General features: G+C 41.4%; 1 protein-coding gene across 1 annotated transcript in view; it reads right to left on the minus strand.

The window, feature by feature from the left end:
- LOC109311860 (gamma-aminobutyric acid receptor subunit rho-2) overlaps nt 1-25397 on the minus strand; it is a 79901-nt gene extending 54504 nt beyond the window's left edge. The window contains exons 1-2 of the mRNA XM_019537743.1: nt 24848-25397; nt 11989-12095 (exon numbers count right to left, since the gene is read on the minus strand). Of these exons, the coding sequence (XP_019393288.1) occupies nt 11989-12095; nt 24848-25035 (295 nt within the window). The 5' untranslated portion in view covers nt 25036-25397. The remainder of the gene's footprint in view (nt 1-11988; nt 12096-24847) is intronic.
- Nucleotides 25398-25787: the final 390 nt, after the last annotated feature.

The following is a 25787-nucleotide window of genomic DNA, read 5'->3' on the forward strand; positions in this document are numbered from 1 at the left end:
ACCCCAGCTGACTTCCTGCCCTTTGGGCAGGGGCCTGGACTCGATGATCTCCCGAGGTCCCTTCCAGCCCTAATGTCTATGAAATCGATGAAAATCTATGACCCTTGTGAGGTACAGAAATGCTGTTGTCCTTGTGGTGTAGATGAGGAGCTGAGGCCAGAGGTGCTAAAGGACAGATTTGTAAAACTAGAAGATGATTACTTGGTGGTACATATTTTTAAAGTATATTTGTGTCTAAAGATGCAGACAGATGCATAGTAAGATTTTCAAAAGTACCTAGACTGTAAACCCCAAGTTCAGGTGCCAATCTGATCTTCAGTCATCTGACTACCTTTCTAATAGCCAGTCCCCAGTAGTGTGCCTAGGGTCACTCAGGAAGTCTGTGAAAAGGAGAAGTTGAGCTAATCTCTTTTAAATCTTGACCTTCATATGTTCCCATGGGGTAATCTTCTACCCCAGATGCACATTTTGTGCAGTATTTTAAAGTTAACTAATTCTAAATAAAATTAATTTTAGGACATTGTCACTGGCACTGTAGTGCACAATATCCCCAAAGAACAGCCAGCTTACATGAATGGTTTGCTCTCTGCAGATGAAAAACTGCTCAGGGTAACATGTTACCCCAGGCATTAATGTGTTTTTCCATATGGGGTAACAACTTACCCCAAGCCCATGTTAACATATTGGGGTAACTTGTTACCCCAATGTAATTTCTGTATAAATGACAGGCCTAGACCTGTTTGGCCACTTTGGGTGGATGCATCTGAAAGGTCAGCATTCATTCACACCTCAGTCATGCCCACTTCAGGTATCCATGATAATTAATGGATGGCCATCCTCCACTCTGCTTTTGCAGAAGATGTAGTCATTTCCCTTTTGCTAACCACTTTGTTTGCAGGCTGCAAGGTCATCAAAACACCCTGCCCTTTGTCAAAAAGCCCCCAACAAAAAACCCTTTATCATACCCAAATCCACCTCTGCTCTCTTCTCATGACAAAATTCCATCTCACCTGCCGCTTTCATAACATACAAGCTAGTTTGCCCTGCCTTTGTTGAAAGTGAGGACAAGGAACAAAGGGACAGCGGATAAGAAATAGAACAACATCATGCTGCAATACAGCGTATGCTGTGGAGACCCTTCAACCGTAAGGGCTTGACATTGCCCATGCCCCTTTTACCTGCTCTCAATAAGCCCCTGCATGTGCGGTTTCCAAACAGCATCCACCCACATTTGACTTTCCTGCAAAGGGTGGATGCCGGTCTCTGATTTCCGTGCCCAGGAAGAGGGTGCTATCTGTGCTGCTATAGGGCAGGGCAGAATTGCTTCTGTGACAGCATAGGTGGACAGGCTTGTCTTTGATGGTTACTTATATGCATTCAGCAGTATCATTTTTTTCTTTTTTTTTTCCTGCAGTCCACGATCAGAAGGCAGCGCCTATTCAGTGCTGAAGCCTGTCTTGCACAGGTAACTGGGGATGACAGCTACACATCCACTGATGAAATCTTATCCCAAGGCAGTGTGGATGCTGACTTTGTTCCAGACATGGGAGATTGTTCAGAGCAAGAAGACCATGCATCTATGGAAGCTTCATCCAGCTCAGATGAGGAGGAGTTGGTGCCGCAAGCAGAAGTGATGCCAACACTTTCTGTGGGAAAGGAAAGAGGACCAGCTTGGGGCCACCATGGAAGACTGAGGAGAGCTACAGCAGGATGTGGAGCAGAACCATTACCACCACCCCCAGGAAACATTGCAGATGATGACACCTTTAGAGGAAGGAATGGCAGAGGGTGGGGAAAAAAGTCCACAGCTAATACATCATTGGAGAACAGCCAAGGGCATAGTCCATGAAAGTGCTGGGCCAACGAGAGAAAGTAATAAACAGACAATGGAGGAAATGTTCCACCTGTTTCTCTCACAAGATATCCCAACTGTTATCATAAGAGAAACAAACAGGGAGGCAGAAAGAAGATCCAGGTAGTGGAATGAAAGCCATCCTGAAAATAGAAAGGAGTGGAAAAAGCTGGATGAAACAGAGCTGAAAGCCTACAGTGGCCTCCTACTGCTGAGTGGTCTATACCGCAGTGGTCACAAGGCACTGGAGGAGTTGTGGGAGCAACACACTGGGTGTCCTTGCTTCCGTGCCACGAAGAGTTTAAAACAATTTTGTCAAATTACCAGCTACCTGAGATTTGACAACAAACTGGCACATGAGGAAAGGAGAGCTGCGGACAAGCTTGCTGCTTTCAGAGATATTTGGACACAATTTGTGGAGCAGCTCAGGAAATGGTATAGTCCAGGAATACACCTGACAGTGTAGTTGCTGAGCAGCCCATTGCGTTCAGAGGTCGCTGTCCCTTCAGACAGCATACACCCAGCAAGCCTGCCAAATATGGCTTGAAAATTTGGTGGTGCTGTGATGTAGGAACATCATTCCCCCTGTCTGAAAACATCTACCTGGGCAAGCAACCAGAAGCTCCACGCCAAAGTAATCTTGGTACCCAGGTCGTTGAAAAACTGGTTCATCCCTGGTACAAGATGGGAAGGAATATTGTGGGTGACAATTTCTTCGCAAGAACTAACCTGGCAGAAAGACTGCTACAGCCAGACTTGACCTAGTGGGTACAATTCAGAAAAACAAGGTTGATATCCCAAACAAAAGACAAGAAAATCGAAGAAGGGAAACTTTTTCATCCATTTTTGCTTTTGATAGGGAACTCACCCTAGTTTCCTATGTTCCAAAGAAGTCCAAAGTTGTGCTGTTGCTGTCAAGCATGCAGCATGACCTGTCAGTGGGCAAAGAGCAAAGAAAGCTAGACATCATCCAGGACTACAATAAAAACAAGGGTGAGGTGGATAACCTAGACCACTTAGTCCGTATAACCACCTGCCATTGCCAGCCTCATCATTTGGCTAGGCCACAACGCAAACTGAAAGCAAAGATTGCATTTAAGAAGACAGCACTTTTCTATGCAGGAGCTTGGAGAACAGTTGATCGACAGACAAATGAAACAAAGAATGATTGATACGCATAATCTAAGTCCATCAAGTCTGGTATGACTGCCCTAAATTACAAATTGCCACAACACACCCCAGTAGAACCTTCTGCAAGCATGAGTGGAAGCTGTGCTCTTTATCCAAAGAGAGATAATTGCAAAACCCGGAAATGATATGATGATTGTAAGAGATTTGCTTGTGTGCACCACAGTGCATCACTGCTGCTTTGTGAGGAATGCAATATTCAGTTAAAACAGCTAGGAAATGTTTTTGGAAGTAATTGTTCATTTGAAAACAGTGTGAACTGCAAACTTAGCAAATTGTTCATTAACATTTTGAAACTCTAAAAAAAAGTTTAAATGTTGTTCATTGTTCTAGTTAAATAATATTTTGGGTTCAAATCATCATAAATACTCTTTCAAATACTATGTTTAATAAATAGTTTTTGGTACATTTATACTGTTGTCACTGGTTCCATTTTGTTCATGCGGGTGGGGTAACAAGTTACCCCATGAGAACAACGACAGTTATGGTTTCATGAGAATGGATGAGGGTTAAATGAGCATTTTGATCATCCTTCCTCTCCTGGCTTCATCTGCAGAGCAGAGAAAGCAAGATGCCATCAAGAAGTAATTTAATGGATATTTTTCTAAAAATACCAAATAAACTCCCTCCTTTGAGTTAAGTTTCATAACAGTAGCCTAGCTTTAGGAAATGCTCACTACATTATGACAAATTTTGAGGAAACATAACAAAATTACAGTGACGATCAGCTTTTTCGTCAAGACATATGGCACCATGGAAAAGCACCCCTGCTTGCCGAGCAGCACCAAGGGGCACAACTCTGCGCCGCCACCCCCACTGCTGCCAGGCAGGCAGGGGGCACTTCTTCAGGACAGCGTGGAACCCACAGCAGCAGTGGCAGCACTGAGCTTCCCTGGCCTGCTCTGCCCTGTGCCAGGTCTTGCCTGCTGGGCCGTGGAGGCCTGGGGAGGGGGAGGGCAGCAAAGCAGGGGGTCCAAGCCTGCAGCAGTCATCCCTCCCCTGTCTTGCACACAAGTCTGCCCCCCCCCCCAAGGAGTGTGTGCAGCAGCAAGGAGCCAACACCCCCACCTGCCTCCTGAATGAACCGCCCACAGCTCCATCCCGCTCCTCACCCAGGCCCTGTGGTGACTCATTCCAGCACCAGGCTCCAAGCCCCACGCACCACCCCAGCCGAGCAGGAGCCCTAGCCCCAGCTCTGGCCAACTTCCTCCTTCCCTCACTATGAGAGCCTCTATTCCACGCTCCCCTCCCAACTTACCTCCAGAAAGCTGCTCTCTAGGCTGCCTGGTGGCTATGTGCTTGTGTACTTGTGCACATGCACAGAGTACCCCCTGCCTGATCACCCTCCTCCTACTCCCCCCAGCCTTTTGCAGGCTGGAACTTTGCCAGCCTGCAAAGGAAACCTACTGTTTCCTGCAATTTTCTCCTTAAAATGAGAAAACCTGGGTTTTTCACCTTAAAATGATAAAATACAGGTTTTTTGCCTTAAAATGAGGAAAATCTGGGTTTTACCACCTTTTTTCCATGGCTAACAGAAAACCCAGATCCTTGGTAATAACTAATGTTCACCAGTAAAAGACCAAGACCCAATTTGCATGTTATTACTTTTAGTTAAGAGGTCAGCAACCTCTGTCTCAGGTAATCTTTAGTGTTAAAAATAGTGTTCTCTGGCACCTGAATCATATTTAAACCACTAAATCACATCCATGTAACTTTTCTGATAATTCAAAATATAGGTCCTGATTCAGTGAAGTACTTAAGGATGCATCTGACTTTATTCTTAAGGACTGTAATAGAAGTATTCACATGCTTAAAGTTAAGCACATACTTAATTACTGCTTCAACTGGAGGCAGAATTTTAAGGTACCATCTTGAATGTAGCCATGGAGCAACCCGTGACATAACAGAATACCTCAGAAGACAGCATTTGTGTCAGAGTAGAAATAGGCCAGACAAGTTGTTGCAAAATTTAGGAGCATCTAACTTTGGGCTTTTGGTTGAGAAAGGATTGAACCACTGAATACTGATGTGAATGAAACTTTGTGGGTGCATCTTCATGCGCAATTAATGCAACACAATAAACTGTTTGAGCCAGAGAAGACTGTTCCTGGATGCAGTGTCTACACATGCACCCAGGAACAGCAGCAATTTCAGCCAGAACAGAGCAGGCCCCCAGCTGACTGGATCAGCATCTACAAATGGTTCAGCATAGTAAGCATCATATGGCAGAATTAATTAATTTACTGTGCCCCAATACCTGTGCACGTGTAGACAGTGATGCTTTATTGTGGCGCTAATTAGTCTGCTCTGCAGTAAAATGCATGTGTAGATACCCCCCTGTGCAGACTCGCTTATGTAGCATCCAAGCTGAAAAATGAAAAGAAGTTACTAAAGACTAGATTGTAAAAAAAATCAGAAGTGGCTTATTGTAGATGAAGCTGAAAGAAATAAAAGTTCAGGCTCAAGGCCTGGGGCTATACTCAAGCAAAGGCTTTCAGATCAGCAAAAAGAATACCGGTAGAATTCAAGGACAGAAAGACATTTTCAGAGTAGTTTTAAGACTCCTCCTTGGATATGCCCCACATACTGGTATGTCTTGTTGCCTAAAAACATGTACTCTAACATGCAGTTTAGGAGGCACAAGTTTCAGACCTGCTCCCTGGATATTAGAATTTTGTGCTGAATACTCAGGTAATATAAGAAACTGTGATTTTCTTTTTTTATCTTTGTAATTTTATTACATGTCTTAGCTGGAGAGGAGTGGATTGCAGTGAAATTGCCTGAAGTCAGCATTTGCTGCCAGATCCAGGATAACATGCTGCCATTTCTCTTTAATGTCAGACTCTACCATAGACTGCAAAGGCTAATTAATTTCATTCAATATCAGGCTCTGTTTCTGTCTCTTTATCAGCCTTTACTTATTATATGAACACATGGGACTTGAGCATACAAATTCTACATGAGAGTCAAATAAATCCAATACATCTTTGCTTCTAGACATTTTAAAAAATAAGTTGTTATTCTGAGTTTAACATTGTAGATATGCAGTTCAGATCAATCCCAGGGTCAGAGAGGAGTGGAAAGGAGCTGCAACATGTCATTATTAACTAGTTTTATTTATGTGGTGGTAGTGCTGAAGGATTCAATATGGGTAGGGGGCCTATTCTGCCAAGTGGTATATAAATATATAGAGAAAGTTTCTAGTCTATGGAGCCTGCAGCTAGAGAGACAAACCAAAAGAACTAAGGCAGTTTTTCAAATCATAATAGGAAAAGATTTGCAGCATACGGTGCTATGTATGATCTACAAACCAGTTTCTAGTGATTCTGTATACACCAAATCTTTTTCATCGGTTGCTCCCCTCCATTGTCCATGCTTCAAGAAATGTATAAAGTTGAGACGTACTGAAGGCAAACACAATAGCAGAAGATGAGCACCTTTTAGGATTAAGCCTTAAAATAGATAGAGTCAATGAAATTCAAATGCTGGATATTTTCAGTAGGTAGGACTCACTGCAATGGGTTTTTGCATATTCATCACAAGAAGCAAGTTTTACTCTAACCTTTGCCCCTAACCTTAAGTGAGTCATTCATACCTTCACTTACCAGCTGTCTATATGTGCTGGTAAAAATACTATCTGACAAGTGCAGCAACATCTAGTTGACATTTACATATGAAGAAGTATAATAAAAGTATATCATTAGGCTGTTCCTCAGCAAAAAAAGATACAGCTATTTTAAGGATAGACTAAAGCTGCTTATTCACAGTCTCCCTATAAAAAATGAAATGCCATTGATGAAATGCCTAGCGTGGGTGTTTAAGGAAGAGAACACAACTGAAACATTTACATAATCTTCAAATATTAATATTTGTAAATAATACCTGAACATCTGCTGGCTTGAGCAAGGTCACTAACATGGAGAAAGCTCCAAGGGGTCAAAACAAATGCAGGCTATTTTAGGGCAGGAATAAGCTGCATAGAACTTCAGGAAACACAAAATATCTTTGTTGTTATCACTTTATCTAATGGCCTGCCTATAATGGGTTGACATCAGGCAAGATCTAGTGGGCTGTTAATAACACAGCTTACATAACCTTTTCCCTAGCTCTTTATACAGATCTTTTCCTTGGATGCTCTTCCTTCCTGTAATGATTGCCCCCAATTTCTCTTCATATAACCCTTTCCCATTCTTTTTATACAAAGCTTGATTTCACTACTACATTAATACTATTCAAAGATTTCTTGTGAAATATTTAAATTTGGATTTCTCCTGAGAAAAGGCAGACGCTTTTACTTGGGCCATAGTGTTATAGGCTTGATTCAAAGGCATGCTTTACTCCAGTTATGTGAAGATGTGACTTGTAGGGTCAGATTCTTGTTTATACTGAGACCCCTTTAGCATACTTGAGCAGGAGAAAGGGCCTTACAGTAGGTAAAAAATACAGAGGCAGACTGGGGCAGGGGGAGGGGAGAATAGTGCACCCTCTTTGATTCCTGCTCCACCAAAACTTTAAAATACTGAAGTACAAGACAAAGTTTTCTCTCTAATCAGTATATTTCTCCTCATATATTTGCATAAAAGAAAACCTCATTAAATACATCGTCTATCATTCAACTGCTGCCAAAAGCATCGTGTGCTCAATGAAGGAAACCGATTATGAAGTTGATTAAATACAGCCAACACTGAGCGTGACTACAAAACACATGGCCCAAGAATAGGTTAGTGCATCCCATCTGAATAACATATATGGTAATGCCCTTTGTACACAGTTCCCCTCACCGCCAACTGTTTTTCAAGTCATGGTAAGCCACTATATTGAATACAATTACAACTCCTCTTCACTTCTACAGCTGAGCTGTGCCCTTTTTTCCTCCCATTGAGCAAATGTGGTAGCTCAGGTATAAAAATGACTGACAGTGAAGTATTGGAGGCACTATCAATATACTCAGAAAGATTAGATTTTTTATTACAGGACTAATGGCATAAGATACTTTGCCCATTTAAGTATTTTTGCCTAGTTTGTTGGGTTTTTTTAAACTAAATATAATCTAGCAAATTAGTGCACATTCTAACAGTTATACTGGTTTTTGCTTTGATCTTAAACAGAATACTATATCGCTAGGCCCCTAGCATATTAGTAAAGTTTCTAGTTTCTCTTTAACTAGAGAAGAATCTGTGGTTATGCACCACACCTGCACCTCTCTTTTCAAAATCCTAGATCTGCCCATGAAGAACTGCCCACGGTTATGCTGTCTTTAAGTTACCAGTGTAAAATTAAAGTAAAAAGAACAATGAATCAGGCCCCATGATTGTATCCATAAACAATATTATAAAATAAAAATATTCACTCTGAATTTTTTCCCTTTTGCTTTTCCATGGTCATCTTCAGTTACTACAATAGCACTACAAGATTTGTTTGGTTTCACAAGAACCTATAATAATATCCAGCTGCTGTCACCAATTGCTTTCATCCGAGTTGTCCTTTCACAGCCTGCAATCCAATTGAATTAAGTTGCCTCTAGGGTTTATTCCTGACAGAACACAGTTAAACCATGATCAGCACCAGTTCAGCTGCACCCAGTTCTGATACTGCTCATCAGCTAGGCATAAATCTGTTAGTTCTTTGTGAGGTGTGGGTATTTTCCATTAAATTGCAGGAACAGGTATTTTCCTCATAGCCTGGCCAAATCCGCACATAATATTCCCTACGTGCAACACACGTTCAGAAAATAGTATTCACCAAAATCTCCGAAGCTGAAAGTGTAATTGTCTGAAATTTCAAATTGCAGCTTCAAATATTCTACTCATAATGAACTTTGGGTTAAAGCAGCTAATTTTGTAAAAGCTATTTGACATTTTTAAGATCATGTGAGAACTTAAAACTTCCAGGTTTTTTGCTATTAAAATGAAAAAACAATCTAGTTTCATTAGAGTATGAGGAGCAATAGAGCAAACAAACATATTTGTTGATTTGTGTATGAACTGCACACAAAGACACCATTCCAGGCTTTGGTCACCCTGAGGAAATATTATATCTAACAGAAAAAAGTACAATAGAAAGCAGCAGCTACTATAAAACCTAAACCTTCAGCACAGAACAAAAAAAGATCCCAGTCCTTCAGCTTGCAGTAAAACCTTATCTACTCCACGCACCTCAGCCCTACAATATATACACCCAGAAAAAAGAATTGTGTAATATTTCATAGATATCAATTGATTTAGGCTATTTTAGGCTAGGTATAAAAAGAAGGTCAAAGCTCATCCCTAGCCAAAGTGGTCCATGCTGCTAGTTACTTTTTATAACTAGCAGCACCCAAGCACAAGTCCATAGTAAACTTACAACTCATGCTTCTAATTCTATAGCAAAACACCACAACCACCCAGTCCCCGCTATCACCTCCCTTTTCAGACCAATGAATTCGTAAGTTGAGGCTCTTTATTGACCTGGAGGGATCCATATCAAGCACTTCTGATGATCACAGTTGAGACTGTCACATGAAAACCAAGCCAGGGAGAAAATCCCAAGTGTTAAAAATAATCTTAACTAACAAGAGTCATGAGTCAGCTTCAAATTCATAAAGTTGTTTAAATAATAAATACTTAGCTCTTCTAGTTTAAAAGCCTCTTGGAAAGTCCTTGAATTAAGCTGTCAGGCTTTTGTTTGCAAACTTACTGCATTTTCTTTTTCTTCTACTTTTTTAAATGAAAAGGAACACATCTCAAAAATGTGACTTTATGAAAAAAAGCAAGAATCATTACATTTAAGATAAAATTACAAGAATTGGCAATCCTACAATCCATCAGATTGGCAGGTGTTGGCATGTGTAGGGCTGAATAATTAAGCCTTAGCTGATCAAAATCAAGGGGTTGAATTCCCTAGGGCAGTGGTTCTCAACCTTTTTTTTTATTTGTGGACTCCAAAAAAAAACCAAAAAAACAAAAAAACTTTGAACAGAGATGCAGCCCCCTTTGAATTGTAAGTATGGGCATTCACATACTTTTGATTGATTATAGTCATCTTTTGCAGACCCCTTAGACATAGTCTGCAGAGCCCCAGGAGTCCACAGACCACAGATTGGAAAACATTGCGCAAGGGAAACCCACAGGCAGCCAGTGCAGATCGTGAAGAAACTGTCACATGCTCTCAGTGAAACACTGCACTTATCAGGCATACTGCTGCATTCTGTACTCACTTCCACTTTTAAAAAGTTAGGATGTAACTAGATCTGCTTCTTGAGTATATTCTGCTTTATGGACAAAAATAATTTGTCACTGCTTTTTATTCCTGTTGGCACCATAGACCCAACAGAAATCCAATAGTTGCTATATTGTTAACAGAACTATTAGCTAACTTCCAGCTGTAGACAATGAGTGTCTGGATGAGCTGAACAGAACCTGTTTGTATGTCAGGTCTCAGTATGAGGGAATCCTGCTCCAATTTGGAAACAGTGGAATTGTCTGACTTGAGTGGTAGCTAGATCAGACATGGGGCTTGCAGGGTTAAATGTTAAGAACAACTAATTGTAAAAAGAGTAAAATGGATCTGATGTCACATGGGTCCCATAATGCCATTCTTCATTTCCTTTTCCGAGTAGAAGCAGACCTTAGGTGTTTTTATCTACTTTGTTTCTGAATTTTAATTAATTATCTGCCATGATATGAAACAATATGTTCAAGATTGCTAACATTTTCAGTCATAATGGGACAGCCTGGTGCTGTCTGTGATCTATATCCCTATCAGATTATTTGGTTTAATGACACTGTTTGGCAAATTCACCACAGTATTGGTGTTCTTTACTCTTCCTTCCTCGCATAATGCTGTGCTGTATTCAGTGAGGAATGCTTGGTCCCTTCTTCACAAATGATCAATAGCCTGGCTGCTGTCTGTATTTTAAAGGTAACTGTCCTCAGCCTGAAGTGTCTGAACCTGGCTCTTTAGGTGATAGAGTGGTTTTTTCAAATTTGGGAAGGATTTTGCTAGAACAAAGCTATACATATTTTCCAAATTAATTTTACTTCTCCACTTTTGCTTTCCAGATGTGCCTACTGAACCAACACACAGGACCTTTAGTCAATGGGGTCCTCCACGACTTCCAACATCACAACCACATTCTCAGTCTCCTACAATCTGAGCTAAGGGAGAACTATATAGAAATACTAAGCTTTTGTAGTCTCTGATATTGGGCACTGGCAGTAGATACATCATGACATGCACTAAGCCAGTATATGATATTAGCACTCCTCTTTGAAGTCAGGTGCAGAGTAGGTAAGTAGGAAGTTATTATTTGAGAAGCAGTCACAGGAGCATTCCTATAACTAGGAGACCTTTACTTCTTATCATCTGTCCTGTACGTGCCCAGCATAAGGAAGAAAAAGATGGGGTTTCAGCGACAGTTTTATAAGGATGGCAGAGTGGGTCTGAACTAAACAGCAGAGCAGGACACACTTATTATTATTGCGATTGATCAAATAAAAAAAAAGGATGGAAATAAGTTTATGCTCCTGTTTCTCCTTCTCCTCTTCCTCCGTTATTGTTTAAAAATATAAGGAATCAGGTTTGCAACTGGATGCATTTTGATTCCAGCAAAGTTATGTGGCTGATGTTATTTGTGAAGTAGATTATTTAATCAAGTCAGCTAGGAAGCATATCATGAGCCTTCTTCACAACTGCAAATAATCATTAATAGTCGCAGCTGTTTTGACCTTCACCATTACAATTTTCAGGCAGGGTGAAATATTTAACAAACGACTTGATTCCAAGTGACTGAAAGCACTAGCAAACTGAAGATGAACTTAGCTATAGCAAGGAATTGTTCACAACGGATGGTAGAGATTCCCACAGTGAGGCCAGGTCTGGTGTCAGTCACCTTGGAGAGTCTGCACTGGAGTCTTTCCAGTCTGCATGGGTGTGGGAGAGCACAGGCTGACTCAGAACAACAGACTTACCTCCAAAGGCTGGCCTCATGGTGAAGTCATGATCATCTACTCTGAGAAGCTGCTCAGGCTTTCCTTTCCACGTTTTGGTTACATCATGGTTCTTCTTGTAGATGTGACTGCAAAAGATGAACCACATGGCTGATCTGTATCACCATACCAAAATGAGATTCAAAAAGTGGCATCTTGGTGGGAAAGAGCTAGCTTGTCAGTGCCTCCAATACTGCTTTAAGGATTGCCAATACAATGGTAGTTTCCTGTAAGCAGTATGAATTATCATGAAAACAGCTGGGGTCCTGTCCTGGAAGAGAGAAGTATCATGGGGAATTCAAGGCACCTCAGGTGTTCTCATGATCAGAGCTATTAGCACATACTTCTCCACATCTGACAAGGTCTTTCCCACTGCCAGCCCTGCTAGCTCAGCACAGTCTCCGAAGATCAGATTATGCTTTTTCTGGTTCAGACATCAGTGGCATTCTAGGAGTGTAGTAGTAGCAAGTGTACTGAGGACACTCAAAAGTAAAACGATGCACACTTCTTTTCTGTCTCTTCTAGGTGAGCAGGTTTTTGTATGTAAGCTAAACCAGTGCAATTTGAATCTAAATAGAGATGCCTAATACTAAGGTGATATTATTATAGATATGCACTTTACGCACCTTTCTGACCATAATCATTCAATGTCATATGCTGCTTTAAGTGCACATGTCATTCCCATTGATACTAAGAGAACTGTTTATTGAGAGCAATATGTTGCTCTTTAATTTAAGACTCTAAGTAGCAATAAATTCACCCCATTCCCTTCATGCTATTAGTATACCATAGTTCTCTCTACCTAAAGTCTACATTTATCCTTAATCCTCCAATGACCTGAATAGCAAGCAATACAATAAATTAACTTTTTATTCAGATATTATGGAAGATATCATAAACTACAACTGCAGTCAGGGGATGGATGCAATGTCCTGAATAAAGTGCTATGACTAGCATAAATAGGGAATTAAATTACAACCCCAATGGCTAACTTGCCCTGGGCACCTATTTAACCAAATCTAGTTTTGCAATCGGATCCATTTAGGAGGGGGATTACAATCAGTAAGATTACTGAACTTTTGTCCTGAAAGTGACATTTGTCGAGTCTTAAATACTGATGCAACAAATGGTCTGACAGACAGAGAGTTACTGACAGCCAAGTGACACAGAAAAAGTGATACTCTTCAAGCCATTGTTTGGGGAGAGGTTGCTGGCTGGTAGAGGCAGAACTTTAGTAGATGAATTGTCCTGCAATAGTGAAAGTAAGAACAGAACAACACTAAACGTTGCTGAAATATCTCCATCAAAAACTGAGCGCTAGCATAACCACCAAGCTATTAAATTGTTTTTCTGGGCTGAATCAAATGCACCCATGCTCTTGAATGGTGATAACTGAAAACTTATTTACAGTCTGACCCTGTAGCTCTTACATGAGTAGTCTCATTGAAATCAATAAATCAGGCCTGTGGGCACAAGTGTTTCTCAGCATAGCATCAACAGCATTAAATATTGGTGTTGTCTATTTGCATGTACAGTTAATTAGGGCATGACACTGGACATCTGGAAAACACTGAGCAACTTTCTCTACTCTTTTACACAGCTCCATGGAGGTTGGTTGAAGTTGTGTGTTTCACTGAGGGAAGACATTTCCTGAGAAAAGAATATTTCCAGCTGGCCAGCCTTGTGTCCTTGTTAACTTCAGGCATAAGTATGAAGCACAGTGCAACAGTATGTCAACGTGGGTAAGAGAACCTATAGTACAGGGAGCAAATCCAGAAATAGCATGATTGATTCAGTTGGAATGGATATTGGGCCTCCAGTTACATAACCAAATTGACTGCATGAAAACTTGGCTGGAATTCAGCTACCACTGCTAGAGGCTTCCTCTTTTGATCAAATCGCTCAATCACTTTTGTCATTATGAGGGCCACTGAAGCTCCTTCTTGACCCGTAGGGACCCCTCTCAAGTGGGACCTAGCATAATTCTTTCACTATCCAAAAGTCCTCCAGGAACACAGCAGGATAATGCACGTGGGTTTTGCTAGCTCCCCCACTATTATAAAGAAACTCAATCTCAAAACTACAGCAGATATAAATCTAATAAGGAAATAAATAATAATAAGTTGCAAAAAATAGGAAATGCAGAGTATTTAGGGTAGTCAGTAGTATACAAAATGAGGGGCAGATCCAGGTAGGGTTTTTGGAGGTACAGTTGCACCACCCCTTGTGTCCCTGCTTCATTCAAAGTTTAAAACAAACTACTGGACAAGGACAGCTGCATTTCTATTTAGGTGGAGCTGAGAGTGTCAATAATGCCAGGACTTATTATTATCTACTTGATTTCTTCTAATCTGTTCACTCCGTAAGTGTTAACAAACCTTGATCTTCCTGTAATCAAACTAGCCTTTCCTCTACAATTATCCTGTTTTATCTACCCCTAGTAATGTTTCTCTGCATACCTCCCTGCACATCCTATACAGGTATGCTGTTACCTAGGAACCTGTACTGGATACGTTTATTCCTAGGGGATTCTGACCCACAACAAATCAGAGGTAGGGAGGGGAAGGGCAGGGCTAAAAGTAGGCTGAGTCACACAATCATCAGAGGCAGGAGGGAGTTGCAAAAACAAGGCAAAGAGGTAAGGTACTGCAGTGACCTCTTCCTAGGTTATTCATTGCAACAAATAATGGAGATAAACCAGCTATGCAAACCAGGGTGGCATAAAGCTGAGCATGGGCAGGTCCAGAAGGGTTGGCCTCCATGGGTAGGGGCACATCCAGCAGCTGAAACAAGTCCTTCCCTCAGCATAACTGCTTGTTTCTTTATGTGGAGGGCAGCAGAGGCCAGCTATGGGTATGCTGTGAGAAGGCAGGGCAGTTACAGCTATGCCTCAACCCACTCCATGGTCAGGGGGCTGGGAGGGGCAGAGGGAACTGTCTTGGAGGATTTCTGAGTCAAAGTGGCTCCTGGGGACCATGAAGAGTTGAATGGCGCGGGGGGGTCATAGACAACAATGGGCTTTGTGGGGGGCTGTAGGGTGGAAGGGTTTAGGGTGAGGAGGGGCCGGGACATTTTGGGAGTGTGAAGGGCAGAGGGGTTTGAAGGGTATGGTGGAGCCACAGGGATGAAGTGAAGGGTAAGAGGAGTTTTATGGGTAAGGGAGGACCAGGGAGCATAAGGGACTGCAATGAATTTGGGTGCCCAGAGGGGTAGGGTAAGGCCGAGTCAGATGTGAAGAGGATGGTGAGGTTCGGGGGGTGGGGGGTTGTGGTATGGTAGAGATAAGTCAGTGCAGGGTGTTTGTGGGGCCAGGGTAGGACTCAATGGGCATGTGGGGTATGGTAGGGTCTGAGGGTGCTTGGGACCTGTGGGATAACGGGGAACAGTATGGAGCCCAGGGGATATTTGAGGTGGCAGAGGCAATGCATAAAGGGCAGTGAGGAGCACTTTGGGACTGTGGTGGAGTTTGAGTGACGCAGGGTCGATGCCTAGGGCGTGTATGTGGCAGCGCATCTCCTGCAAAAAGGTGCTGCCAACAGTGTCAACAGCTCCTGTGGGAGTTCCCTACTCACCATCGCCGAGCTCCAGCCGCCACCGCCATGCTCCCACCACCACCGGCACAGCCATGCCCCCACAGCCGCCAGGGGCACATGCTGTTCATGGAGTGACTCGTGTTGTGGTGCAGGGAACAGTTCTGCCCATGGCCAGGCTGGGGAGTAACAGCTTTACTCCCCTGACAACAAGTACCTGCCCCACTCTGAAGCTGGCAGTCAGCACCTGGCTGAGCTCAGTTATAGTTGTTTTCACTTGGATTTTTAGGAAGGAAATGTTTGAGCAAAAGAAATGTAAACTAACAGAAAATATTTCCTACTAAAAGCTCCAGTTCAGGAAAGCAACAAGAAAACTAAAGGACATGTAAAAACTCTTAAACTGAGAGAGACTGGAAAGACTAGAATTAGTTGCCTCCTTTCTAAGGTTAACAAAAGAAACTTGAGAAAAAACACACAAAAAATTAATTGACCTAAGAGAAGATGGGTTGGGAACATCCCATCTCCTTCATGTGAGGACATGCTATCATTGAGGCCAAGTGCTAGGCAAGATTCAAAATGGATTAGACCTTTATATGAATAACAAGAATATTCAGACACTAACACAGATGTTTAAAAATGGATGTAATCCTCATGCTTCAGGACAGCATCTGAGCACTTGTTGAAAGGGTTAAGTCATAATGCAGACTATAGGATTTCACCAAACAGTTCGTGCATCAAGCCCCTCACTCCTGGTTGAGCTACGTCAATGGTGGACTAGAAATACATCTAGTGTTTGCTGAAGTGATAGAATCCACCATATTCCTGATGGACTTGTTCCGAGGGAATTTTACATGAGGGTAATTAACCTATCTGAATTTTTCTCATATCTTTTCTCACAACTTTCCTCCTACTACTTAACTCCTTATGCTCTCATTGGAGTCTAACCTCCCCGCAAAAACAATGAACATTAGAGGAGTCAATAAAATTCATAAGGGCTCTGTGGGTATAATGCAAAGTGCAAGCAACAAAGCTCATGATTAGGAAATAACTTTCCTTCTCTTCACTCTACCACATATTATGGCTTGTGAATATTACAAGTGCTTTATCATGATGGCAATATCAAAAGGGAGCTATATCCAGAAAGGAAAGGGCACAACTGAGCCAGGACATTCAAGTGTAAGGAGAGATCACAGTGACAGCACTGTCACAGTAAGAAAGACCTTTTAGCACTGGTCCATGATGACAAAGTGTTTAGTAAGGGACTGGAAACCAGGCAGCACCATTTTTTGTACAGAACTGATGTGCCCCAAAAGGCTCGCAGGCTCACATGGACAAAAAAATCCCTGCCCCTAAAGAGCTCACCTTCTCAACAGGCAATTATTCAGACAAAAGAAGGTAGGAAAGGATAGGCCATAAACCTGGATTTTGTAACTGATGCGGCCACAAGTCATTCCACCTCTCAGTTGGGACCCAAATGGAGAAAACATAATAGCTATAATTAAAAAACTAATTTCTTTTAATGCCACCGCCACTCAATATACTAATCTATATATTTACACTTATTTGTATTCAGAAAAGTGCTCAGCGCTACATGGATGAAAAGCCATTTGGAAATGTTAAATTCTATTGTTGCATTCTCAACAACCACTGCCATCTTCACCCAAATCATTACCATGTTAGTAAAACTAGCAGTATTCTTCTTGTCTGTGATCCACTGCAAGAGTCAGCAACCTTCTCAGAGAAGTGGGATGAAACAACACAGCTCAGTCCAAGGTGGGCCAGCACTTTCAACCTGGTTCCAGCCTCCACTATATGTGATCAGGCCACTGCTGCATCCCCCCTGTAGCCGCCACTTTTCCCTGGCTTTAAATTGCTGCTGACAAGCATATGACCCAGCCACCACCAAACATTGCAGAATGCCCCTGCCACTGAAATGTCACCAATATCCAGACTTCATGGACCAGATGAATTCACTTGGAAGGCCAGATCCAGCCTGTAGGTTGTAGGCTGCCAACCTGCAGCCTGGAGCACTCCTATTTTCAACAGTGCTTACTGCACAGTACTTAGTTCTCTACCTAATACACATTACCATTCTGCAAGACTCAATCCTTTCCTAACATTATGTCCCGAGACAGTAATTTTACATGGATATTACAAAAATAAAGTGAAAATGTAAGTAAAGTATACAGCACTTTAACTTTTAAATACTTTAAGTGCTTTAACTTTTTTAATTAATCATTTCCTCAATTACATAGTCTCCTCTCCACACAGCTGAACTTTATAAATCTTAAGTACAATTCACTTTAAATGAGAATCCAAAATGTAAGCTACAGCAGAAAAAATGTTACATCTCAAACGCCCTGATCTTTTAATTTGTTTCTATCTTTACTCTTCAAGCTGAGTACCTCAATTTAGAAAGGCCTCATAGTAATGTATATAAATGCACAAAGAATTTTTTTTTTTTTAAGGTAACTGGTGATTTGGGTGCCTCAATATGAAATTGCCCACCAGAGCACTTGTACTAAGCACTTTCTGAAAATTAAGCTTTATAAAGTATTTAAGAGGAATAGCCAAAAAATCATGTCACTTCTGAAAATTCTGGCTGGTACTTAAAGTATTTTTGAAATGGAGTTTGAATTTTAAGTCAATTAATGGAAGAATTGTCACATAACCAGTGGCTGCTTATGCAAAATATCTTTAAAGGAACAATGTTCTGAGTCCTAGCAGGGGTGGCTCCAAGGGGGGTGCAGTTGCACCTCCCTTTGATTTCTGGTCCACCCAAAATTTAAAACCAGCTTCCTGACAGTAGCAGCAGCATTTCTGCTCAGGCACCACTAAGGAAGTCAAATAATTTTTTGGTTCATTATTATCTACCTGATTCCTTCTAAACTGCCAGAGAGTTTATGGGACACAAAGCAATACAGCTTTTTATCTACACAAGACACGGACTTAGTATTTGTTTATACAAGTACTAAATGACTGCGCAGTAGCCAGAGTTACTGTGCAGTAGCATTGCCAAACAGCTTTTACATGATGCTGACTGCGCAGTAGCATTGCATCATGTTTCCTGCTATGCAATACTATGAGCTGCTGCACAGTCAGCACCTTGGGTAGATGACGTCACGTTGAACTAAACTGTACACAGGTAGTCAAAAGGCCAGACCCAGACTGGTCAGCTCAGCATATGCACTTAGAGGCTGCAACACCCAACAAGTAGGTGCCTGGCCCTGCAAAAAAGATGGAATTGGGTTGCGCACATAGCAAATCTGCAAGTGACACTGAGAGGGTGGGGTTGCAGACACTATGGAAGGTAGGATTAGGACTCAAAATGACCTTGATAAACTACAGAACTGGTCTGAAAGCAATCAAATGAAATTTGGGAAGAACTAATGAGAAGACTTCCACTTAAGACAGAACAACAGAACAACCACATGCACAAATACAGATGGGGAATGATTGGCTAAACTAAAGTACTGCAGAAAAGGATCTGGGGGTTATTGTTTACCATAAACTGAATATAAGTTAATAGTGTGTGCTCCTCTGCAACAAAGACTAACACCACACTGGGCTATATTTACCTGAGTGTCACTTGTAAGCCAAGAGAACTGATTCTTTCACTCTGTTCGGTACTGATGAGGTCTCACCTGGCACACTGTGCCCAATTTTAGGCCCTTCACATCAAGAAAGGCATAGACAAATTAGAGTCCAGAGCGAAGGAACAAAATTAATTAGAAGCCAGGGAAACATGACTTATGAGAAAAGACTTAAAGAACTGGGATTATTCTGGAGAAGTGAAGATTGAACAGGGATTTGATAAGTCTTCAGATACCCGAGGAGTAGTTATGAAGAGGATGGAGATGGACTATACTCTCTGGCTGCAGGGGCAGGATTGGGAACAACAATCTTCAATTTCAACAAGGGAAATCTAGGTTGGATATTACAAGGAATCATCTTACTATGGGGGTAGTCAAGTATTAGAATGAGCTACCCAGACCCTCCTTGGATTGTCTTTTAAGAACAGGTTAGACAAATACTTGACTAAGATGGTTTAGCCAGGAATGATCCTGCCTTGACCAGGGGGTTCAAACAGATGTCTTCCTCAGATCCCTGCCAGTCCTCCTTTTCTATGATTTATGAAAAGAGCAATCCAAGGGCTTAGGTGCATAGGATCCCCATACAGTCAATGAGGACAATTTAGAGTATGAGATTGATAAATTATACCAAGTTATAAGTGGTGGAGAGCATCTGACATCATGCATAAGTTAAGTGCTCTGTGATAAATGTTTCTGCTCTTATCCCAGATAAGTGGAAGCTAATTGTAGTTATTTAGCCTTGTTTAATTCAGGAGTAAACTGGCCCAGCTTAGCTTTCACTTACTGCATGGACAGATGAAATGGCTACACAGAGCAGATGGCATGCAGAAAGCTCTGTTTTAACACATTATAATTTGTTCACTTGTTCATATTCTCAGGTGCTTTGAAGAGCTATTCCAGAGCTAGATGCCCATTCAGGGACTGTTTAGGACAGGGGTTCTCAAGCTTTATCATAGTGAGCCTCACTGAACTATGAAAAAAAAAAAAGTCTGTGCCTCCCCATAGCTTCATCGTATTTTGGACTGTTGCATTTTGCTAGAACCTCTGCTGCTGCTCTCTCTTCAGCTTGGGTTGTACACTTTTCCCCTTTGTCACAAAACTATCCACTTCTCATTTAAGCTGTTTCTCACCAAGTATACTGCATGTTTTTAGAATATTTGTAATTTAATTTAAAAAAAATATCGTCTCAATTTACATGTGTTTACATAGTATATATAGAGGTGATTGCATAATAGAGCAAAATAAAGTCTTACTCTTATATATTGTATGGGGAGGTAGGCCTGGTTGGGAGGGTTTCATAGATTTCATAGACATTAGGGCTGGAAGGGACCTCGGGAGATCATCGAGTCCAGCCCCCTGCCCAAAGGGCAGGTGAAGGGACCCGGAAGATCATCGAGTCCAGCCCCCCGCCCAAAGGGCAGGAAGTCAGCTGGGTCATAGGATCCAGGGGATCCCCAGTTTGTGTGGGGAGATTGTGGGTGTGGGATTTGTGGAGTGTGTGGGGGGGTGTACATGTGCCCCCCCCATGGCACAGTCCCCACTGTGGCGGCAGCAGCAGGGGACAGGCCCTTGGGGCACTCATGGCCCATGCAGGTAGAGCCCTTCAATGGCACATCTCTGGTCAGCTCCAGAAGCTGCACATGGTGGCAGGGAGTGGGGCCAGGCCAGCCCAGTTCCATTGCGGAGGGCTCCCAGCGGCTCACGTGCAGCTCTTGGGACTCCCACACCACCAGGAGGAAGCCCCACACAATGGAGCTAGAGACCTGGCCCACTCTCTGCCATCACGTGCAGCTGTTGGGATCCCATCAGGAAGCAGGGTGCAGGGCCAAGCAAGTCTGGCTCCATCATGCAGGGCTCCCTGCAACTTCCAGTAGAGTCCTGGTTGGATTCTGCACTTTTGCCACCCCACTGGGCATAAGCCCCATACTTTGAGCTCCACACTCCCGCCAGCCCCAGTCTTACACTCCACAATTTGCACCCCAGCCAGCTGCAGCTTTTCCCCCCACTCGCTCCCCCTTCCTTATCTGCTGCCCAGGGCACTGCCCTCTCTACAAAAAAAGACTCACAGCTCACACCTCCCTTGACATACTGCCATGCCTCCCCAGGAAGGTCCACCTCAGTCTGAGAGCCACTGATTTAGAATAGTGAGCCAATCTGAATCTCTGTCCCCAAGTTGCTGTTCCCAGATACCTAACATGAGGGCCTGGGGTGTGATTTGTGGAGGTGCTGAGTACCCACAGCAGTAATTAAAGTTAATAGGGGTAGTGCTTAAATATATAGAGCAGGGACAGTCAGCAATTTATGGCCAGTGGGCTGGATGCAGGCCACCATGTGGGACTTCAGCAGTGGGTGCTCATCTCATGCTGCTGTGCAGGCAAGCAGTAGTGGTGGCTGGGTCTTAGCACCCATCCATCCCACTGCCTCCAACCCAAGGTGGGTCATTCCAGCCCACAGCAGGAGAAGGTTGGCTACTCCCAATGTAGAAAATTATATTCCAAGTGCCATGAAAAGTTAGACCCAGTCATTTCAAATTGGGCACCCACATTTATTCTATGTTTGTATCTTAATCTCTCTGTCCCTCAAATCCCCGTCTATAACATGAAGATAATGTCACCCCCTCACTTCACAAAAATATATGAATGCTTGTCCCATGCTTAGATACTACAGTGATGGGCAGCATAGAAAAGTGTGAGGAAATTAATAATTCTGTCTTCAGAGCAGGATCCAAAGCATGTAGTAAATAAGACAGATGCCGCTCAGTAATGGGGAACACAAACTCTTGCCTATGTATCCTCAGTAAACCCCCATTCTATGCACTGAATGAGACCTTGTAGGGGAAAAAAGCATGTGATCAGGCCTTTGAAGAATGTAGTATCGTAATGCATACAGAGAAGGTGTAGCTGAACAGTTACACTATTCTGGCATTTCCTAACTGTTGGATCCTCCTCTTTGCCTGCTAATCATGTGGTTTCAGGAGAGGTGTGCACCTGTAAATGTTTTTAATTACAAAACAATGGAATCAACCATGAGCTAACACCTAAAATACAGAACCAAGAATCTCTGGGTCTCAGCTTATCCATTTTTAATATTCATTCACCTCACCAGTTTTTGAAAATCAATTCAAATTAATAAAAACAATTTAAGATTCTTAAATAAAATATATAAAATAATCAAACAGAAAATTAGAGCAAAAAAGATTTTTTGTATAGCTCACTGAAGTCAACAGAAAGATTACTATTAATTTAAATGGACTTTGCATCTGGGCCTTTATACCACCTTAAATATTTAAGAGAAAGCAAGAGTTAAATTTATTTTTCCAACAAAGACTCTAATAGATGAAAATATTTTCTCTTAGCTAATGTAGTTAGAAAAAATATAAAGCCAAATCTGTGATGCGGTTAGAAAAATATGAAATAAAGATACTTCTTATAGGAGTGTGGATCTGACATAGAAACTGAGTTTCATTGACTTTTTGTTTCATTTGACATTCCCTTTGCCTGAAGCAAAATTGTCTTGCATTATCCAGTTCTCATATGTTTGGAGACAACAAGGTTTTTAAAATAAAAAGAAATAATCAGGAATGTTTAAGATAGAGTTATTGTTTTATTCTGCATTGAACAATTGTTCAACAACTGTTTCAATATGGGGGACTATACATATAGAAAGGTTTAGAGATAAAAATAAATATGGATTCCCATGTCAGGTTTCTACAAAAAAAACAACGAACAAAACAAAACCTGCCTTTTATCTTTTTAAAAATAAATAGATTAATATTGCTGGAGTGGAAAAAGTAAGATGACAGAGATAATGGTCTATGCTAACAAATTTAATTACTGGTGCTTCTCTATTATTTGGAGAGATAGACAAAGTAGTAGCACATTACACTTCTGCCATACAATTACTTTTCACTGTGGGATGCCTTGTTATACATTACTAATTCATAAACTGAAAAATACCAATTGCTTTCTATAATGCAGTATAGCTATATATTTATCAAACAAAATGTTTAACAATGCCTTGAATTCTCCATTATCACCACTTTGCAAAAGGCAGTAAGGATTATAGAAAATGTTTATTCTAATATATATAAAAATAATTGAAGAGAAATGTAATGATCATGACTTATAAACCCTTAAAGTAGCAGTGTCCTTGGAAAGAGAAATCTTCCAAACAAAAGAATGTATGCTGGAGACTTATGCTACTCCAAGTTCAAGGTAAGAGTATTCAATCATGTAAAAGAAAGGACTGCTTGGAAACTGATTATTATATTTCACAAGAACTTTGAAAAGAAAGCCTATTTATAAATACTTCTCACAATAAGGAACAGATCCTGCTGCTTTACAAGACAGTGGGCAAAACTACTTTTGGATAAAATGTTTCAGGATCAGGCTCCAAATTACAGAAGATTTCTGTTGCTAAAATATTTTCTTTTATATTTTGCATTGAAAGACCATACTAGCCCCTACCTGGTGTTGGTTCTTTTGCAGGACATTTTAAATGCAAAATGTTAACTGAATCACAGAACTTTTTGTAAATAAAAATAAGATTCATATTAAGTGCTTTATTAAACAAAACATTACGAAAGTTTAGAGTGAAAGTGATTCCATTTAATAAGATGGATAGGCTCAAATTTGTTTCCAGCTTTTAGCCTAACAAAACAATCGAGAGATATAATTATTACTGAATGATATAAAACTCCGTCCAAAAAAGAATAGAGCACTTCAGGCTACTTGGCAAGTTTGGATAATTAACTTTTCTAATATTAATATACCGCCACATCTCAGTACTATTAAATACAATAAGCTTGACTTGGACCTTTAGCTTCTTGGTGCACATTTGCCTTTATTAATATAATACAGTTATTTTAGTTTCCAAATAATTTTCCAAAATTTACCTATACAACATCAATCAAGTCCTATGCATGATAATAGAAAGAAACATAAATTATCAGAAAATTATATGCATTTCGCAGGTGAATTTGCATAGCAGAGACATTTAAACAGCAGCATTTGAACTAGAATGTTTTATTGCTGGGAAGATATTGAAATGTGAGTTTGCTCATCCTGTTCAGTATCTTCCTTCAGTTCTTTCTGTAGCTACAGTATTTGTGCACATGTCTAAGACTATATTGAACAAGGAACAACCAATGGGGTATGTTACCCATGACAGCTACTAGAAACATGATTCATTACAGTTAAAGCTGAAAATAGCAGCAGAGATAGCTTACGGTTATTGAGAAAAATCATAAAAGCATTTTCCATATGCAACTACAATAGATGTATTTTAAACGCGCGCGTGCGCGCACACGCACACACAGCATGTTCTCTGCTCTGTACCTAGTTCACCAAAGCAGCGCTTCTCAAAAGTGGGTTGCAAGAATATATGACAGGGTCATGAACAAACTTTAAAAATGGATCAACAAACTTTAAAAATGGATTCTCTTTTAAAAAGGAGATTAATGTGGGAAACCGTGGCTTTTCCCTTGCAAGCTGGCTGAGTTCCAGCTGGCAAGGGGCTGCTTGGGGCCCCTTCTGCCCCATTCACCCACCCCTTGGCTCTCACACCCAGGGGCTGGGGGCAGCAGGTTGGGAGTGAGGGGCACTGGATCAATATTTACAAATGGGTCCCAATACAAAAAAGGCTGAAAACCACTGCACTAGAGCATCTGAAGTACGGAAAAAAAAAAGAAGTGTCTCATAGATTTTTAAGGCTCCTTACCTTACTCTTTGAGACTCCAGCTGACCTGCCCATCGTCGCCTCCGATGTTTTCTGCTCTCCACAAGAAGGACCAAGCAAAAGATGAATAAAATGAGTTTTCCAAAATAAGGCATTTTATGGGAAAGTGTGATGAGACACTCTGCACTCCAATAACCTCCTGCAGTACAAGTCCACTTAGGTTTCAACATTGAATCAGCTATAATTCCAGGATCCTGTGTTTGTCAGAGTGATCATTGTTAGAAACACCGCTTTACTGATCTAATGTTTTAGACCGGCTTTCCAGGGCTTCTTACTCCAAGCGCTTCCTTCATTGCTGCTTCGTGATTGGCCATTACTCATCAAGTCTGCCCTGTCAAATGACATTCCCACTGGGTCCTAAAGGAGATGCTTGTCAAAATCCATTATATAAAAAGACTGCAATTCCACATGCCAGCTTTTTGCTCAAGCCACTAATCTCAGAGCCGCACTACCCTTCTGCCAGGCTGTTTTTGTTGCTTCTCTTCATTAAGGATCCCAGGGATGTTTATTATAGCATGCCTTTTTCAAACAGGGAGCTGTCTGGATACTGTGCATTTATTAGGATAGAATAAACATATTGTAAGCCGCTGAACTTTTCTGGATAGAGCAAGATATAAAACTAGACGACAACAACAACGAGCCATTACTTGCGCAAGTAAACATTTGCAGGATTGGACCTTTCACCTGTTACAATATTTTGAAATAAATATGAAAAGTTACAACAGCTTTTTTAAATATAATAATGAGGTGGTTTCAGATGCCTGTTTGAAGTTGATTATTTACTAACTGTAAATAACATCTTGCCCTTACCTTTGTGCTGAGGGTTTGTTCAGCAGCAGCAGCAAGGATGTTCTGCCACACAAGGGTTGGAGTAAGGTTTGGTTAGCACCCTTTGTCTCCCTGGCAACATACTGGACTATTA

Source organism: Crocodylus porosus, unplaced genomic scaffold (genome assembly GCF_001723895.1).
Source record: "Crocodylus porosus isolate Cpor-Errol unplaced genomic scaffold, CroPor_comp1, whole genome shotgun sequence".
Taxonomy (NCBI): Eukaryota; Metazoa; Chordata; order Crocodylia; family Crocodylidae; genus Crocodylus; species Crocodylus porosus.